We start from the raw sequence: 21,301 nt of genomic DNA on the forward strand, positions 1-21,301 counted from the left end.
AGACTAAATGACTGTGTTGCGTTCTGTGTCCAAACGGCGACTGTGTCGTAATTTTATCAGTCCGTTGTCAGTCTGGACTGATCGTGTAACCGTGTCCATTTTCCATCATTCTGGCATCAGTCAAAACTCGAATGGATTGACGATGGACTGAACTGACGCCAGAATTAGCGTGTAACCGATGTCTTAGGTGTTCCTAGTGGTAACGTTGAACAAAAAAACAAGTTACTGATAACACTGGCAGGTAGTGACATCTAGGAATAACCCGAAATGACAAGTCAATCATGGACTTAATTCATGTATTCTCGTAAAATCCCGGTGTCGTAACTCTTTGAACGCCAAGAATCCTAAGAAGCTTGTACTCACGACTGTACCCCCGCCAAGAACGCTTACTGTTAGGCGCTGTTCGTGCTTTCAAGTTATTTTGCTGGTTTGTCTGTACCAATAATAATAGCGTGTGAGTGACATTTTTGGATAGGGCCAATGGCGGTCAAAAAGTTAGACACAGGAATGAGATATTTATAATAATAAATATTCAGATAGGGCTGTAGGTGTTGGAATAAAAGATGAAAATATCAAATTCCAGCGCATTTATTCGGTAAAATAGTCAAAATTCTACAAGATTAGGCAAACATCACAACTTCATAATGGAAATGCTTAATAAAAAAATGGTTTCAAGGCAGATAACATTAACGAATCTTAGTCCTTACAGCGCTCCTTACTAACAGTATGGTAGGTAATAATGTGAGACAGGGGGCCGTCAATCCAACAACAGTCGTTGTGACAGCGCGTCGCCTGCCGAGCAGGGAACTGGCGGCCCAGCCACGCCGTGGCGAGCGAGTCACCTGTCCTACCTACCCTGCCTACCCTAGGGCTGGTGCCGAGGACGATGTCAACCATTTCACGGCGTTATTCTATTGGCTGATAATAGAACTAGGTATTTTAGTTTTTCTCGCCGTAATTTTTGGTAGCATACAACAACTTTTCTTAGCCAGACAATTTTGAAGAATTGTAAGTGCCAAAGGCCTCTAGAAAACAATCAAAAATGTCATCAATTTTCTAGAAAGTAGAGGAAATGCGCTTGCAAATTGTGGACGAAAAATCCACTGAAGTTACCCATTGACAATATTAGAAAATACAAAATTTGGTGTTGTCCATCTACCATCTAACCAATGTGACCAACACACGTCGAATGGTGAAACGTCCATGGAACCAGCCTTTAACGCTATCCGTATACGGGCTCAGGAGTATGTGCTATCGAAACTAGCATCAGATCTTGACTTTTAGGTCTTATACATCCTTTTAGTTTGAATTAGAATCTTAGAAAACAGCAACGCACTTAACTTACCAATGTAGACCTTATCACGTTGCAATAAAGTTTACGAATGGTGAGTTAAATGTGTTGACGATGATGATATCATTTAAAACTCAAATCAATTTGTTTCTTGTTGTCTCAGTACTGTATTTTCATCTCGTTACATAACTGCAACTGAGAATACATTGAAAAATTCCTGTTATTTGCTTTGGAGACATTGAAGCACAGTCAATAACCGAAAAAAAAATCTACGTACCATACGACGTAAGTACAATCGCCTGCGTTCGCTTTTAGACTCTATTCCAGTATATTAAGGTTCAAAAGTGGAACACCGCGAACGCCGGCGATTGTACGTTAAGGTTAGATAAAATGACAAGTCTACATGGACAGATGGTTTGTTTCGATAGCACATCGATAGCATGCCAAGTTTCTCGCGGCCGCGTCCCTCAACTACGCTAGTGGGAGGGACGATAGCAGCAACAGTGGCACGAACTAAGAGCTGAAAGTGACTTTATTGTATAGATAATACAGCCGCTTTTTCAACAGAGCTGCGCTGCGATTACATACAATTGACACGGCTTGTGTGGCCAATTTGTATGTACTCGTAAATGTAGCATAGTTATCTGTGAAAAAGGAGCTTAAAGATCATTTTAAGCACTTCGCTCGCGTAACTTTAGTTGCCGTCTGTAACGGCTCCGCGAAAACGCTAGCGCTAACGTTTGGCGCGACGCACGCAACGGAATTTGGATTATGTCGAATTTAATACAAAAATTATAATCGTGTTGCACTAATCGTCCAATATGGTCATTTAATGCTTTTCGAAGTAGATCGAAAAGTCTCAAGAGTTAGAAATTGACAGATGAGAATTTCAATAGCCGGGTCCACGCAGAACGAGCATACGCGCGAGGCAATTTCCTCGCGCACAAAATGGCCAGTGTAGACGTGCCTTGACGAGGCGGTGCGCGCGAGGCATGTCTACAGTGCCCGTTTTGTGCGCGAGGAAATTGCTTCGCGCGTATACTCTCTCTGCGTGGACCCTCATCTAAATGATTATGGGTTAACACGGGTAGCGTATAAATTGATTTAATTGCCATAATTAGCTTTAGTCAATAGTCCATCCTATATCTCGAAATCACGCCTTTAACAAAAAAGAAAATAAATAATTAATTAAATCTAAATTGGCATGTCGTTCCGTCCTCGTCCGTTGCGCGCTCGCGTGTGCGTGCGTCTTACCTTGTAAGTATCCCGTCACCGAATTAGCAAGAGCATTGGACACACAATCGTCAAGCGGACGTATAATAAGTACTATCGAGCGCCTACCTGCGCTTGCTGTCGGCGCGGGCCGACCCAGCCTCTGTCAACAGTAAGCAACTCTTTATACTAACACAATTATGTATTATAATTATCATAAGACCCTACTCGCTTGGCTCGTCTGCTATGGAATGTTAAGTGAAGCGTTATGTATTGCCAAGTTAAGATTGCTTTAAGTTTGTGGACGATAGGTCCGCTTTAGAACTATAAATCATGCTAAAAAGTATTGAAGTTATTCAGAAATATTTAATTTAATTTTACTTCCATAGTTCATCAATAACCGTCGCAGAATGGAGGTTGATAAAGATTTAGTATTGACGTGTTTTCGGACGGTATGCTTAAATTAGATGAAATTTTGCAATAAAATAAGAAATAGTGAAGTATCAGCTATGATAGCATTATATAGTAATTTAAAACTAGCCTCCATTCTGCATCAGTTGGTATATAGCTCGGCCACGGATTGCCTTAACATTTAAAAGTATAGGTAACGGGAAACTGTATGAGCGTATTGTGGTTTGGTGTTCAGTTGTCAATAAAAGTCAAATTTCTATAGATGTGAATATTGAGTCGCGCTAGGAGCCAAACAGTCACTATACAACTTTGATATTTAAATTAGGATTCCTTCGTACGACCGACTGCATCTGAACTTGTTTTGGGAGTTTTTTTAATTCAGAATTATTAGTAATTAATATACAGACAATAAAAAATAAAATTTGTCAATTTTGACCTTATTTATTTTTAATATTTAAATTTGTTTAAAGGTGGATTATTTTATAGTCGGTATCGTACTCACCTATTTTGATTAAACACCAAAAAAATTAAAAACTGAAATTTCGACTGTAAAGCTCACAGACCGCAAAAAACAGAGTAACACTCAAACCCAACCGCAACACGCCCGCCCTAGCCAGACGAGAATACACACTATGTTCAGCCAGCGAGTCGATCGGGGCGCCGCTATCGGAACCGGTGCTGCATCATCATCCCCGGCACGCCGCCCGGGAACATGGCGCCCATGGGCATCATGCCGCCCATGCCGCCCATGCCACCCATGCCGCCCATGCCTCCCATGCCTCCCATGCCGCCCATGCCGGGTAACAGCATCCCTGCGCAAAAAGAACACGTTGTAGAGGATTGCGGTGCAGGCGCGCTATAGCATAGCCCCGGGGTAGCAGAGAAAAGGAAACACTTGAAATTTGAATGAAAAAATAATGCCTAATGAATGTTAGTCGTGTATGTTACGTCATGTTGTGATCTTGTTGATGAAATTTGTGTTTAAAATTAGATTTATCTATCGTGAATAAGTTAAACCGCTTAAAAAGTTCACCCATCACTCAATGTAATGTTGGTTACCAGAAAATTGGACTTAAAATGGGATTCAGATATTACACCGTTACAATAAGAACTATCAGTGTCAGGTTAATCAATAATTTGGTTAGGGCACCACGCCTAGGGGGCAAAATCTCAATAAATCAAACAAATATTATGGACGAAGGGGCACCCTGATCTAGAAATACTTAAGTCATCAAACTATCTTAGCCCGGCACTGGTAAATATCAAAACTGAAGTATTATATTTAATTAGGAATATCCACCGTTATCTTACCACAAAACCTTGAAACAAATAAATGTATAGTATAATAGTGTTAAGTGACACGGCCTTTCTCGGCTGCCCCAGCTATATGCTTTAGCAACAGGGGACCTTGGTCCAACACACGGCGGTGCCGTTGTGACTGATAACAATCGCCTGCCGCCGGTCTAGCCGGACCACCACCGTACATCCATGTGCCGACGCCACTGTTCAAACCAAAAATACTGGTTTTGCTAGTAATTTTGTAGCTTTTTGAAACGAAATGAGCATTATAAATCGTGTTTACAGGTGTTTTACTACATACTTTGAATAAATGTCAACGCTCGTGACCCACAGGTCAAGTTTAACGTGAACTAAGAACACTAAATAAGCTATGTATTTACAATGAGATTTTTTGGAAAATTTTTGCGCTAAAAACGAAAATAAATTACGATTTATTTGCCCACTTTAGTTCCCTTTGAAGCTATGGAATAATTTAAAGTTAAGGTATGTATTTTTAGTTCCAACGGAGGCAACCGATTACGCGTCCCTCGTCGCGTCGGACATTCGCGGTGTGTTTAGGGTTGCCACCGACATCGTTATGATCACGAGAAAAGTGTATACATGTAACTTAAAACATAAATAATTAGTGAGCCCGTTTGTTGAGCTTTGTTTACCAATACCTGGTTCCACGGGGAGAGCTGTTCGCTGGTTTAATTTATATTAGTTCCCTCACGCCCTCATAGGTGGCAACCCTAATATCGAAATGGGTCAGTTCGTTAAGATGTAAGGTAGAGTTGTAGTGTCGGGGCCCTGGGCCGGACACACGTACCGTACCGTGGTCACATGTATGCACTTAGTGTGGCGACTGATAGGTGCAGTAAGCAAAGGAACACAGGTAGGTAGGATAAATAATTCACATGAAAAATCACACTTCCAAAAATACTCGGCGATATAACTGTATCCTTCATGCATGTTCCGGTGTGATCGATACGGAGCTCGTAGATCCAACTCAGCCAACGACTATCATCGGTTCATGCACATTGTAAAGCGACAAACTACTGTACGTAAATATAATATTAGTGTACCCACCCGTAAACCGACAAAATTCACATCTCTTATGACACTACTAGAAAATCGAGACAGTAATAAGATAGAGCTACTACATTAAGCAAATCCATTAAGGAATGTGAAGAAAATTACCGCTCGTTTCATTCCGTCCCTCGGTTGTGCGAATGGCACATCAAAATCACGGTTATACTCGGCAGTGGTATGTCTAGGCTAGCCGGTTAGGTGTATCTACAGGGCTCGTTGGATATCTCACTAACATAACGAGACCTTACATCGATGGGAAATACAAATCAAAATTAATACTAAAACATTTATTTATTAAAAACATTCAGTCCATTTCCACGCTTTTACATTTTGAGCAGACTACCATAGTCAGTTATATCTAATGCTAACCTACAATCGGAAATAAATGCCTTGGAAACAATATGCGATCGTAAAGGATACATGTATCTTGTGATGCTGTCAAATGGTTTGTACAAAAATACTATCGGAATATCTTGAACACTTATATTTGTATTTTGGAATGTGAGAGTGCCATGAGTGCCTAGCACATAACGTGAAATAGTCTTATGCTCTTTGGCTCTAAATACAAACGACTCATTAGTAACATTTGGACCGATAATTACTTACAAGTTAATTTTTGAACTTACATTATCCTAATAATGTGCCTCAACAATGAACTTACATAGCTAAGTCTATACTGGTCTATAACAACAACGCAAAATCGTAGCGTTCGTCAATGTAATATAGATTGCAACAGTTATTTAATAAAATCTTACAAAAAAAATATTTGAATAAAAAGTTTAAGTGGTAATTCATAAGAGTTTGCTATATTGATATGTCAAGACAAGGTAAGACATCAAAACATCGGAATGTGTCTTTTTGATTTTTAATCATTAGCTAAACAAATGAGCGTTTACCGATTTCAACTATAAGTTTTAGTAAATTCCACTTTTTTGCAATGTATGATAAATAAAAGTTAGCGTGTGTCGAATCAAAAATATTATGCAACTGTGTTTAAATAGAGATTTACTGTTTCTTAAAACAAATTAAAAATATGTATTTCATGATCAATATATTCTCAGTATACCGTATACATACGGAAAAAAATTACTTACATTACAATAATTTTTAACAGTTCATTTAATTTTGTCAACAGTTCTAATTCTTAAGGGGCTACCCCACGCCAATGACCTTCGATCTGAATCCCTTAAGTTTTCTAATGTTTTTTGTAGCTTATTATAGTTATTATATTAACAGCAACGGCTTTAAGCAATATAGTATCCCATATTTACTTCGACTTTTATTTTACTTTGACTTTTATTTATATATTTACTTTTTTATATATAGTTTTTTTTTCGAGATATTTGGTTGAACTATTTTAGGCTAAAAAACTGGTTTTCTGGCCATAACTTTGCTGTTAATTAGTTTAAAATGAAAACCCTGGACACGTTTTTCAAGACGTCAAACACGAACCCATGTAGATTTCGTACATGTAAGATCCTTCACTGCAAACTAGATACGAAAAAGTGTTTTTTTAGACAATGTTTAAAAAAAATCATAAAAAAACAAGTATTAATTTTTTTCAAAATCCGGTGGACAAAACCGGAAATAAAAGATTGAAAAACCAATAACAGTTTGTCTTATAATTCTATCTGTAGTGCAAAAAAAGGAGATACGATTCAAAACTTGTCAAAAATCGATGAAAACCTCGGGTAGCCCCTTAAAAAGATACGATTCCGCTATTCCACTAAAAAAATCAACAATTAAATGTTTCGTGTTACATTCAAAACTTTACTAAAATCGAATGAAAATGAACGCTCAGTCAATCCGTAAATCGGTAAACGCCCTACCGGTATTGCTGCATGTAATACTGCATGTGTTGGGGCTGGACGGGTTGGGATTGGGGGTGGGGGTGGTACTGACCGGGCTGCAGCTGGCGCACCAGGTTGAACTGCGGCAGCGGCAGCACGCCCATGACGGGCGGCATGGAGACGGGCACGCCGACGCGCACGGGCTGCTGCAGCACGTGCACGGGCTGCATCATGGGCCGCCGCATGGCCTGCTGCGCCTGCGCCTGCGCCGCCGCCTGCTGCCGCGCCGCCGCCGCCACCGCCGCGTTCATGTGCGCCTGCACCTGCGGAACATTATACACTCGGGGAAACTATCCTGCATATAAAGTGTACCACACCGGCCCTACGTCCTAAACAAATCGAGTAATTAAAATATTACGAAAATAAAGGTACAGTATTAGGGTCTGTGAGTCTTCGTATTTTAATAAAACACACAAAATACAGTAAAAGTGAAAATATGATCTTAGACGTGATACAATATTCATAAATAATGGAAGTACATTTGGTATGTTTCGTTATTAAAGTACACGAATGACAAAAATTATAACCACAGGCGTCACAACAAAAAAGGCAGAACTTTGTAGTCATTAGAAGATCAATTAATAGAATTTAAGTCATAAATAAGTAACCGTAACCGGTTATTTGAGTTTCCCATAATCGGTTAATTTTACCATAGCTCATCCTGGCTAGTGCCGTGTGACCAGGGCCGCGCGGGTCGATGGTGGGCTCCTGGGACTGGGGCACGGATCTCCTCCAGTGGCTCCAGTTAGCTTGGAGTGTGTCGGGTTGTGGAAGTATCTTACCATGCTTACCTTAGTCTGGCTAGTGCTGAGTGTGATCGGGGCCGGCATGGGTTGGTGGGGCTACTCTGGCTCGGGCCGGTACTTGGAGGGCACAGATTTCCACTTAGCCTAGAGTATCTCGAGTTGTGGGAGTATCTTACCATGCTTAACTCATCTTAGCTAGTGACGAGTGTAACCAGGGCCGCGTGGGTCGGTGGGGCCACTCGGTCTCGGGCCGGTACTTGACTAGGCGGCCACGGATCTCCTCCAGTTAGCTTAGAGTGTAGACTGTAGAGGGTTGTGGGAGTATCTCACCATGCTTACATCATCCTAGCTAATGCCATGTGACCAGGGCCGCAGGGGTCGGTGGGGGGGCTCCTGGGTGTCGGGTCGGTACTTGACTTGGCGGGCACGGATCTCCTCCAGTTAGCTTATAGTCTAGAGAATTGTCGGAGTATCTTACCATGCTTACCTCAGCCTGGCTGGTGCTGGGCGTGACCATGGTGGGCGCGGGCTGGTGGTGGTGCGGCGGCTCCTTGGGCTTGGGCCGGTAGCGGGGTTGCCTGGCGCGGATCTCCTCGAGCGACACGTCCTCGGGGGGATGGATGATCTTGGAGGCGGCGCCGGTGGCGGTGACGAGCGGGCAGGCGTTGGCGGCGGGGGGCTTCACGTCGCCGTTCTCCTTCAGGTCGTGGGAGGCCGACGTGGTCGGCGGCGCGCTTATCGTCGCGTTGCTGCAATGATTGTTGTTTATTAATTATCAAGTAGATGAGTACATAATAGTGTTATGGGTAACTTTACGGTGAAGCCAGCCGTATCGGAACATGCAATTTGTTTGCGTCGGGAGTCTAAAATCTGAAATTATTGTGAGAAGTCAATTATTCACTGTATTCTTGAGCAATGATTTCCTAATTCAAGCTGATATTCCAACTAGACGTGTGCGCCGCGCCGGCGCGCCGCCGCCGCCGGGCTTTTTTGCCACGCCGCCGCCGCCGATAAATGATCGGCGTAAAAACGGCGTGACCTTGAGTGTTGTTAATTAGCTATTCCAAGTTGGTATTTGGATTACAATATGTTTCTTTTTGTATTGTATATGTTACAGTTGTCAAATATACATCAATTATTAATTAAATGAAACAGAATAGCCAGTTGCACAAGTTATTTGACACACCAATTAAAGAGACTGAGTAATCCTAAGTAAGATCAAGAAAGATGAGGGAGCGATAATATGAAAAGAAGGATTGTTTCCATATACGAAGGCAGAATGCTCCCTCATGAAAACACTTACAATTAACTAGGCAACGAAAACACAGGGCTCATGTAGTGGAGTCCAGCAAAAATCTGAGAACATTCATGTCCGAAAACTCTAGAGACCCTGAGTTTCCTAAAAAAGTCGTGTGCCAATAATGTCGAGAAATAGAAAAAGAGAGAAAGAGTGACAACGCTGCAGATTCACTGTCAATCTGGCGATTAGCGCAAATGCTTGCCCCGCAGAAATGTGCAGGCTGGAAATGGCAACAAGAAATTCATCGAAATGGCGGCTCTTCTGAAGAAAATTCAAGATGAAAGTTTTAGAGAGGTTTGATCAACCATTCCAAGACCAACGTAATGGTAGTAGACAGGGCAAACATACTGCCAGTTACCGACGTACTCGGCGATTACGAAAAAGCGAGCTAGTTTGTATAAGTATCTTGGTTTAATAAACAATGCCGGTGGTTGCATCGCCGAGATACGCCGCAGAGCTGGCATGGCTAACCTCGACAAGATCTGGAAGAACAGAGGTACTCGACGTGCAACTAAAGTGCGCTTGGTACGAGCTGTCGTCTTTTCAATATTCCAGTATGGTTGCCGAATCATGGAGCCTCAAAAAGTGTGAAGTGGCAAAGGTTGGCACTAGAAGCTACAGCTAGAAGAACAAATTCCTCCATTCTCAGAGAGCTCAATATCGACACTCAGCTCTTCACAACATGCTATAGGAGAACCTTTAGATTCATTGTACATATTAACCAACGCATGATGTGGAGAAACATGAATTTAGACCGAATGAATGGCAAACGTGCTCGAGTTGGAGCATCTGTGAGATGGACGAACGCTATGAAGAGGTCGGTCAGCTTGCGGCAGTTTGCACCGTGCAGTCCACACGTCTTATGACCGCACGAAATGGAGACAAATTACATGTGGTCGCGATCCTCAGTTAGAAAACGATAAAGAAGATACTAGAGATGCAACGGATGGTTGTTTGGCCGGATACCGAATACTGGATATTCAGCCTGACCATCGGCTGAATATTCGGTATTCGGCCGGCGGAACTATATCTTCATTTTGGTTTTTCAGGTGCGCATTGTGCAGGTTTGACCTGTTTCCTAGTAAACGTTCGCGCGGACTCATTTCTAGGTTCGAAATGAGTGCGCGTGCAAGTCAGTTGAATGTTTAAATTTTTTTAAATAATAAACGAATACGATTATGACCGTGACTGTTTCTTAAATCCAAATTGTTTACTCCGAAATCAAGCAATGTCACTATCCGGTATCCGGTAAAAGGAAGCCATAGCAGTGTGTCACTATGCCAATTTTTAAGGATATTTGGAGTGTGTTAAAGTACGACGTATTAAAATAATACGATAAGCCATGGAAATCATGAGAAAATGGAAAGTTACCGATCGGATCGAATGTCATTGACCAGTTTACCCCTTAATGCAAGCTATTATACCTATCCTATATTGATTTACAAACCCTATTTTACTCACAGCCTATTCAAAACTATACGTAGTAACGTATAGTTCTCTGACCAGCAACCTGGATTGATCAAATTTTCAAGAAAAACAACAATTTAATGATTGTTCTTAAGAAACCTGAAAGTCAAGGTCACGCCGATTTCACGCCGAAAACACGCCGCCGCCGCCGATCATTTTTTAATCGGCGCACACGTCTAATTCCAACTTATAGGCACCTATTACAATGAAAAAAGAGTAATAAACTCTGGTCAGCGAGAAATTCTAATGGATTAATTTTCCAATGGCTGTGTGAGACTTATGAGAATTAATTTCAGATAAGTAACATAACTGCAAGTATGGTGTTTACCTGTAAGCGGGGAAAGTGGGCTTGCTGGGCGTGGAGACCGCCACGCTCGCCGCGGGGAACAGCGGCCGCATGCCGGGCATCATCATTCTGCAACACAACATACTTACTAAACTAAGTAATCTTTAGAAAAATATATAGGTAGGGGTTTTTCCACCAGCACTCAAAAGCGGTTTGATGATATTTGATAAGGTACAGAGAGAACCACGGACACGATATTGATTAAGCGGAATAGTCACTTATAGGTCCCACAGACGCGATTTCATACAAAATGTACCCCTGGGACAGATGTTTCTGACATTTCAAAAAGTGCTGGGACTCACTCAAGTCAAGGGCCTCAAAGAGTAATGTAATTTCTTTCTCATTTTTGAAGATTTAAAATCATGTAGTGATGTAGTCTCTCTATTTTATTTTCTGTGACGAGCTCAATAGCAAAACGAAAGGCTTCCATCATTCTCATCGAATTTAACTGAGCCTTAAGCCCTAAAAATGTCAAAGTACAGAAATTATATATAGCAGGAGATCTCAGGTCCCGTTTTCTAAGGGGACCTTGCATTTTGGAGACAAAGCAAACCGCTTGGAACAGGTGTTCCTGGGGGTGACCTGAGCTGATTAAGCCCGGTTGCCAAGAGGTTCCCCCCAGTAGGTGGGCAGGGGAGGGGGGGTAAAAGTGCCTCCGGCGCGCCTCACTCTAAGCTTTATATCTGCATACATCTCGCAACTATATCAAGTTTGGTGTCATTTTCGTATAATTCGAGGATGAATAATTCATTTCTGTGACTAAATTTTCACTCACACATACAAAAAAATCGAAAAATTCAAAATTCAAAAAAAATCTTTAGATTTTTTTTTTCGAAAATCCTCTACAAAATGTATACTATGAGGATTTGCTCTAGAAAAAAATACCTGTGAATAGCCCAGTTCTCCTACTATACAGAATAGTAAACTTGTCAAACATTTTTTTTCATAACTCTGTTAAAAAAAAATGTTTTGTGTCGCGCGGCGTACTTGCATTGTAAGAGTGGTATGCAACGTTTAGGATTTTTAAGTATGTTTAGATGATTTCTGATAAGTTGTTATTCTTCTGGTGGTAGATTACATTAATAAATTACTTCTGGACGTGATATATATACAAATATAAATTAAATATATAAATAAAGATGTTGGGAAAACTTTCGCTAATAGAGTTAAGTATTATAGATGTGATAAAATTAACATAGGAGATGTTTGACAAAAAATGCGGGTTAAAATAAGATATTATATTGTTCGTAATTGCCATTACATGCCCATGGGACTGTGCATTTTAGGTTTTTTTAACGCAGTTGCACCTCCCTGCGCATTTTGTTTTGCAGCGGCAACGAATAAGCTCTAAACAAGCAGCAGCCGCCGCAGGTAGGCTTGTCCATATGGGCTCCCAATAACCTTGTTGTTTGGACCAGCCCCAGTCAGCAGGGCATGGTGGCTGTTGCTGAGGGGCTATAATCTGTCCCCAAACATAGACCAAATCGCGCCGTGCGCCAAAAACCGCCGTGTCGCCGAAATAATTTTCAACCAGTTTGACAAGGTGCAGAAAACCCTAGAGGCAAAGCAAACCGCTCTATGTGCGTTCCTTGATGTTGAAGGTGCTTTCGACAATACGCCCACAGAGACCATACTCAATGGTATGAAATCAAAGGGAGTAGACGAAACCACCAGATGGGTACATAGCATGCTCTCAAACAGAGTAGCCACTCTGACCATCAATAGGGGAGAGGGGGGTAGCTATCACTGGAGGCAGCTTAGAACATATGAGTTTAAAAATGTATATTTGATGCAATAATGATCCAAATCCATATTTTGGGCTTGCAACATCGACCCACACAACTGTCACCTGAAATATTTGAAGTTTGACAGAACATGAACGAACCAGTAGCTTAGTTTGTTTTCGATGCTACCCGTTAGCGTTATTTGTGCAGATTTGTAAGGTTTCTCAAGCTGTATTTGAAGGAAGTGGTTAGTGAAACTTAATTTATTAGATAAAACAATCTATTATGTTTAGTGACGAAGGATGAATAATCAAAATTTACAATGTTTCTACAAAATAACGACGTTTATTTTTTTAAGTAGGTGTTGGGGTAGTTATGAAAAAAAAATAGGAGGCAGTTTTGATTAGCTGTCTGTTCAAAACTACCCCGGCCATAAGAAATGTTCATATCTGCCCCGATATTGACTGCCATTTAGTATGTAAATTGAAACATTAATAATATGTATTTTAGTTATTTTAGTAAATGATAATAATGCATTTACCTAAATTCCATGTACTATGTGGTTCTGTGCTTAATAGGATTAGTCTTGTTTAATATAATATTTATTAGAATTTTGTATTTCGGTACAATATTACAAAATATTAAATTAGTACAATTCAATAAATAATTAAAACATTGCAGTTTATTGATAAAGAACAAGTAAAACCGGGCAAGTGCGAGTCGGACTCGCGCACGAAGGGTTCCATACCATAATGCAAAAAAAAAAAACGAAAAAAAAGCAAAAAAAAAACGGTCACCCATCCAAGTACTGACCACTCCCGACGTTGCTTAACTTTGGTCAAAAATCACGTTTGTTGTATGGGAGCCCCATTTAATTCTTTATTTTATTCTGTTTTTAGTATTTGTTGTTATAGCGGCAACAGAAATACATCATCTGTGAAAATTTCAACTGTCTAGCTATCACGGTTCGTGAGATACAGCCTGGTGACAGACGGACGGACGGACGGACGGACAGCGAAGTCTTAGTAATAGGGTCCCGTATTACCCTTTGGGTACGGAACCCTAAAAATGGTACGGAATTATGAAAATAGGAGAATCACAGAGAACCAAAATATAATAAATATTAAATACTCATATAATCCGCTGTTGCAACATTATTGAGGTAGTTTTGAACAATGTTATGTTCAAAACTGCCTCAAGGGGGTAGCTTTTGTAAGATTTCAATACTTTTCAAAGGTACCCCCACTGAGGCACCTTTAAATAAATAAATAAATAAATAAATATTAGGGGACATCTTACACAGATCAAACCTAGCCCCAAACTAAGCAAAGCTTGTACTATGGGTACTAGGCGACGATATACACACTATGAACACTCCAAAAAACATTAATGTACAAAACTACCCCATCTTTGTTGTAACTGCAAATTATACCAGTAAAATGTTAACACGATTATTTCTAGTGACAAACTGTGCCAAGTACAGATAAAAAAAACGCGTACATCTCGATATTATTGCCGTTACAGCCCATTTTTCAAATCTGCCCCACGTAAGTTCAAAGCTACCCACTCTTGGGGCAGTATCGAACATTATTCCTTGAGTAGCAAAAATCTAATTTGTACTTTTATCTTTAGCTTTATATATGTGCAAATGCAGTAATTACATAGGTTAATAATGTAGGTTGTTGTGTAGAGGCTTAAAACTGGATTCAATAGGTAATATTTTGAACTATGACAATTAATGTAAAAAGTGTACCAGGCTGCCCCCCTCTCCCCTACTATATATAGAGCATGAATTTTATATACTAAAGGGTGCCTAGAAGGAGGCGTTTTATCCCCACTATTATGGACCCTAGCAGTGGACCAACTTCTTGCAATCATGTCAGGCCAAGACTTTGATACCTACACAAGGATATGCCGACGACCTTGTAGTCATCGTCAAAGGCCCTTGCCTCAACACAATATCCAACCTAATGCAAGGAGCTCTAAACACAATATTCAAATGGTGTAGAGAAAATGACTTGTCCATTAATCCGAGCAAGACTGTAATAGCCATTTAACCATTCACAAGGAAACGGAAGCTCGATAAACTCACAAAACCAAGACTTAATGGACAAATAATACCGTTCTCGGCAGAGGTCAAGTATCTAGGGGTCATCTATGACCAAAAGTTAATTTGGAACCCTCACCTGAGAAACATTATACAAAAAGTGAAAATGGCCATGTGGTCATGCTGTCGAATGGCAGGAGCAAGATGCGGCTTAAGATCCAAATTGCTATGTGGTTATACACAGCGGTAGTGAGGCCAATTGTTACCTACGCCTCCGCAGTCTGGTGTAACAAAACCAGCCAAAAGACAGCAATAGACACTCTAAACAGCCTGCAACGCACGGCTTGTTTAACAGTAACAGGCGCCTACTCCTCGACACCGGGAGCGGCCCTAGATGCACTACTGGACATCATACCACTCCACTTGCAGGTGCAAAAGGAGGCCAAGCAGTGCGTCTACAGAATATGCACGCTAAACAGGCCAAAATGGCGCTCTCAGGCATTAACCAATCTAAAGGCCTGGGTTTTTGCGAATAGAGCCCTTAGCATGCCCACTGATGACGCTCACACCGAATGTCATCTCACCAAACTGTACACAGTAGAAATAACTCCTAGAGACAAATGGATCAACAACCAAATGTACGTCGAAGAGGGAAGCCACATCTGATATACAGATGCTTCCAAGAAAGGCAATGATGTAGGATGTGGGATCTATGGTGAGAGATCTAAGCTCAGAGCTAGCGTCAGCATTGGCACATTGGCCTCAATCTTCCAGGCAGAAGTCTTCGCCGTCAACAAATGTACGGAGATCAACCTGGATAGAAACCTAAGACACCAGCTTATCTACATCAACTCAGACAGCCAGGCTGCTCCGCTGGCACTAGAATCCCTTGAGTCAAACTCAAAACTAGTCCAGAACTGTAAAACAAACCTAAATGCACTAGTTTACTCCAACAAAGTTACACTTAGATGGGTACCGGGGCACTCCGACATTAACGGAAACGAAGAAGCGGACGAACTTGCTAGAAAGGGCGCAGACACACCCCTGGTCGGCCCACAACCCTTCTGTGGAAGCACAAAACGAGATGCATATTCTCTGCTCAGCAACTTAGAAAAAACGAGAGCAATCGATTGGTGGAAGTTCGTTAAAGGACAAGAACACTCGAAAGCTCTGATCAAAGGGTTCAACAGCAAAACTGCTAAGGAGCTTTTAAGACTCAAAAGGCACAAAACCTGCGCGGTGACCAGAATACTGACTGGACACTGCAAGTTGAACAAACATATATGTTTCAAATTGGCAAGAAACAAGATGCGACATGCAGGTTCTGTCAGGAGTCAGAGGAGACTGCAATGCACATTCTCTGTTCTTGTGGACTACTAATGTCAAAAAGAAGTACCTACCTAGGGCGACACGTAGTGCAACCCTATGAGGTACAAAACTTTACGGCCCAAAGAATCTGGAACTTTCTGGATGCAACGGGCATTAGTAATGAACTTAAAGGGCCGTCACAATAGATCAATGCTGGTCAATGCGACACTCAAAGGCCCACAACACCACAATAATAATAATAATGTCCCACGGGGGCAGCTTGTGGCGAGCTGACGGTGAGTGACGACACCGCGGACCCCTATTCCAGAGGGCCCTGTCATCTGGCCCTCGCCTCTGTGCTTGCCTTGATTGGCCGGCCAGAATGGAGTCGCAAGAGCGGGACCTATGCTCCAGGTTGGAAGTGTAAAATGTCATAACGCCGGCTGAACGGATTACCGGGATCTGGCTACCGCAGACTCACCTCTCGACAACCTCACAGCCACTCCAAAGTGTTGCCCTGTTGTCGCACTGTGCGTGCGGCCATTGCGGGGCCCACTCAATGAGTTGGCGAGTCACCACCTGTCATTTACAATTTTGAGACTGATTGTCACGGCAGGTGTCCGCTAGTCTCTCCCATAGCCCATTATCCAGTCCATCCAACTTTCAAATCTATAGCCCATGACCTTAGTTCCCATCGCAGCACAAAAGTGCTGCACTGTAATAGTCTTTGCACCTGGCGGGGACCATCTCCGGATGTATCACATTGTGCGTTCGGGGATAGTATCCACCACATGTATCCCTTGCTTTTAGATTAACGTGCCTTAAAGGGCCTCTGCGCTGTTGGCTTCGTCCCCACGTACGCCTCCCAAAGGTCCGGGACCCCATGGTCCCGAGATATGGAAAAGACATGCAAATAATAATGTTAATTTTATCACATTTATAATACTTAACTCTGTTGGCGAAAGTTTTCCCAACATCTTTATTTACATATTTAATTTATATTTGTATATATATCACTTCCAGAAGTAATTTATTAATGTAATCTACAACCAGAAGAATAACAACTTATCAGAAATCATCTAAACATACTTAAAAATCCTAAACGCTGCATACCGCTCTTACAATGCAGGTACGCCGTGCGACACAAAACATTTTTTTTTAACAGAGTTATGAAAAAAAATGTTTGACAAGTTTACTATTCTGTACAGTAGGATAACTGGGCTATTCACAGGTATTCTTTTTCTAGAGCAAATCCTCATAGTTAAAATTTTTTAGTGGATTTACGAAAAAAAAAATTTTTGAATTTTGAATTTCTCGAATTTTTTGTATGGGTGAGTGAAAATTTAGTCACATAACTGAATTCTTCATCCTCGAATTACACGAAAAAGACACCAAACTTGATATAGTTGCGAGATGTATGCAGATATAAAGCTTAGAGTGAGGCGCGCCGGAGGCACTTTTACCCCCCCCCGCCCCTGCCCACCTGCTGGGGGGAACCTCTTGGCAACCGGGCTTAATCAGCTCAGGTCACCCCCAGGAACACCTGTTCCAAGCGGTTTGCTTTGTCTCCAAAATGCAAGGTGGTGGACCTTAGATCTCCTGCTAATATTCTATAAAAAAATAAGAATGTGACTGATATGCTAGGTGCTTTAAAGGATAAATTGATTGACACCTAACAAGACCTAATTTTATTTACGTATACATAATAACAAGATTAGATAAATACATAGTAATTCAACTAATTACAAATCTTAAGAAACTCAAACCCGTTTGAGACCCAACAAAGAATGATTATTAGAATCTAGATTTTGAGCATAATTCAGTATTAGAATCAAACAGTTACAGTTATAGGTAAAAGTTAATGGCCGATATTAGATAACAAAAAACAATAGCAAACTTTTTATTGATTGAATATTGATTAAAACAACATGCCAGGGTTTAGATAGTTTAAATATTTTTCCAAAACAATAGTTTTTTTATTATTATTTAGTACCAAGTTTACACGTAAAAGATAAAGAACAATACTAAAAAATATATATTGTAATCATTATTCGACGTTTTCTGTTAAGACATATGCTAGCTCTTTACTTACAGGATTTTCACATTAATTTGATATACCAATTTTTATAAAACATTAATTGCTATTAAACACATTAAAAACCAATTTATTTATTAGTTTAGTCTGTTAAGTTCTTAGTTTAATTTATTTTTGTTAGTCATAATTTATTTTTAGGTGTAATTTCATGATAATAAATTTGAGTAATTGCACATACAAAAAATAAATAAATTAGGAAACAAAATAAAACGTATTAGTGAGTTATGGGGTTCAAACAGTGCATACCTTAAAAACTTCTGGGTGTCATGTTCAAATATAGTCATGGGTCTAAAATAGAAAGAATAACTGTAATTCTGCAGGCCATAGTGTCGGAATGTCCCAGATGATGTTACATAATATATAATACATATAACAAATTTTCTTCAGGATCAATAATATTTTTGTATATATAAATGAATGTTGTAGGACAATTTTACACAAATTGACTAAGTCCCACAGTAAGCTCAATAAGGCTTGTGGGACCCACAAGCCCACAATGTGGGGACAGCTATATATACATAATATATAATTACTTAAATACATAGAAAACACCCATGACTCAGGAACAGATTGTGGTCATCACAAGTATATGCCCTTTACCGAGATCCAAACCCACCAGCCACATAGGCAAGGTAATAAACTATTAAGTAGGCCAGGCAGGTTGTCAACTCAGCCATTCAAGCTTCCTACCTTACTTTTCTATACTTCTCGCGCCGAATCATGGTCCATATGATACTTAATTTTTATAGTAGCTGTCATGTAAAATGATTGAAGACATTTTTGGAAGTTTAGCACATTTAAGTAATAAAAATAAGGTAAAAACATATGTGGCTTTCCATTAGCGAAGGGTCCTATGAAGGCTTCATGTGCAATAAGGACCCTTCAGTGATGGAAAGCCACATATTTCTTCAGGGACCATCATTCGGTGCCACTAGTACTTTTACTAAGAAACCTTACCTAGCCTGTGCCTGCATGAACGGAGGCATCATCGGATTCATCTGCATGTGTCCAGGGTACATTCCGGGCATGCCAGGTCCCATCGGTGTTGGCAGGATACCCGGGGTCACTGCTGAAGGCCCCGCACCTAACTGTAAACATATATTTGAGGTTATTACTGGACCGGATATCTGTGTTGCTTAACTTCAAACTCGGGTAAATCTATTCGACCCTCTCAGCAAATATCTACCGTATTACCTGTTCTTAATATCTATATCGCATAATCTGACAGATGGATTTACCCGAGTTTAAAGTTAAGTGACTCATCTGTGTAAGATAATTCTAATCATCAGCAAAATCTGTTTTATTATTAATTGAAATTTAAATAAAACATAATAAAAAATAAATATTACTAGGTAAATATAATTAAGATATCTATTATATGTGTTTTGTTATTAACGAACATGGGGACGATCTCCAACTAGATGGAGCAATCAATTAAAAGCGGCCCCATCCTCAACCAATCTTTGCTCGTTGTCAGAGACGCAATGAACAGGCCGCGTTGGAGGCAGATCATAAACCATAACCAGGTGTGGAGCATCCACATCCACCGATGACCACGATCCTCAGTCATGAGTGAGGGAGCGACCACAGAGTGTTTTGTTATTGTAGATGTAGCATAATACATTTTGTTAATGATTCAGCAAGCACTTTCATCATATTATAAAATTGTATGATTTGTGCTAAAAATATAGCTAGCAAAGTCTGCGTTGTGGATAAATATTTTTGATGGAAATAAAACTGTTCAAAGGTGAAATAAAGAAAACGCTAGGTATTATTATAAAAAGAGAACTCACTAAAGCGGGAGTAGCTTTTTTCTTTGCAGCAGGCTCGTCATCTTCACTGTCAGACCCTTTGCCTCCACCTAAACACACAATTCAGGTAATAAAGAAACAAACATACAAAGATCCCGACAAAAACTTAAAGTGGTGTAACAACAAACTTCAAAGGTGGTTAGTTTGCTGGAAAACACTAAATTTAACTACACACCGAGAAACACCTAATAGCTACTGTGTCCTGAACATAGTATAAAATTGAATAAAATGAAATGTACATACAGATGGATCCAAAAAACCAACTGTCCAAGTCGAAAATAAATCTTTTATACCTGATTTCTGCTTCTCATGCTCCCTTATATCTTCAGGTGGAATACCTTCCATACCATAAATTTCTATTTCTATATTTGACCTATTTGGTAACGAATTTGGTACTTTGTCTATGGCTTCCTTGTGGACCTGCAAGAAAAATAAAAGAAGGTAGGTCATGGCTATTTTAAATAGAAGTAATGTGATTATCCAAGGGATCATGGCGGATATTTACGTACTGTTATGGGAGCAGAATTAGTGCGTATGGCGCGCCAAAATACCACAAGCTAATAACAAAGTTAAAAGAGTACTGGCGCATTGGCCGTGGGCGGATGGCCGCCCGCCAACTTCGCGTAGGGCTGACGTACCTGCATGCAGTGTATAGACAAGCCCGGACCCGTATATAATTTCTTATGACAAATGTGACATTTGAAATGCTTCGCTTTCTGGTGTTGAATCAAAATCTTCTCGTCGTCGAACTCCCTGTTGCAATACCTGACTGAACGCTAAGGAAATCATGTACAAATATCGCCGCATTGCTAATTAACCTATTTTGCAAGGTCGGCTTCGCTATTCAATATATTGAATATTTTAAAAGGATACCAGCACCATGGTTTAGATGCCTTCTTCTTTTTCCTGCCCATTTTAACGAGTCACAGACACTTAGAAACTAGATAAATTAACAAGAATTAACGTATATTATTAAACTTAACAGCTAGTTATCACAGATTTATATTTTTATACACGCTTGCGATAAGCTGTAACTACAATTTTAACACAATATGCGACGCACTTTACAGCAACGCAAACGAAGCTATGCAAAATGGCGGATTCACGACATTGCACTGTACCACAGATGGTGAAAGACCATAGACAACATTGAGCTATTTTTCGGTCCAGCCGAATGTAAAAATCATAGTCTAATAATAAAACATGGTCTTCTATTCCCAGAGTGACACAGGCCTACGTCACAATAACATGGCCGCTATATATAGCGCTATCGCATATTATCATATAGCGCTGTCGCATGATGACGTAGGCTTGTGTCACTCA

The 21,301-nt window shown here is 40.5% G+C and overlaps 1 protein-coding gene across 5 annotated transcripts; it reads right to left on the reverse strand.

Moving 5' to 3' along the window:
* Positions 1–574: 574 nt before the first annotated feature.
* On the reverse strand, positions 575–21,094 carry LOC134796375 (BUB3-interacting and GLEBS motif-containing protein ZNF207). 5 transcript variants are annotated; one of them, XM_063768557.1, is made up of 11 exons: positions 20,852–21,094; positions 20,617–20,743; positions 20,272–20,398; positions 19,961–20,028; positions 19,125–19,255; positions 18,414–18,455; positions 10,976–11,062; positions 8,368–8,629; positions 7,187–7,391; positions 3,546–3,726; positions 575–2,666 (listed from the first exon to the last, which is right to left on the reverse strand). In XM_063768557.1, the coding sequence occupies exons 1-10, from the start codon at positions 20,890–20,892 to the stop codon at positions 3,578–3,580; spliced, it is 1,239 nt and encodes a 412-aa protein (XP_063624627.1). In that variant the 5' UTR covers positions 20,893–21,094; the 3' UTR covers positions 575–2,666; positions 3,546–3,577. The 5 variants fall into 5 exon arrangements, with proteins under 5 accessions (XP_063624627.1, XP_063624626.1, XP_063624625.1 ...); XM_063768556.1 differs by having other exon boundaries at positions 7,187–7,397; XM_063768555.1 differs by having other exon boundaries at positions 8,359–8,629.
* Positions 21,095–21,301: the final 207 nt, after the last annotated feature.

Source organism: Cydia splendana, chromosome 13 (genome assembly GCF_910591565.1).
Source record: "Cydia splendana chromosome 13, ilCydSple1.2, whole genome shotgun sequence".
Classification (NCBI taxonomy): Eukaryota; Metazoa; Arthropoda; class Insecta; order Lepidoptera; family Tortricidae; genus Cydia; species Cydia splendana.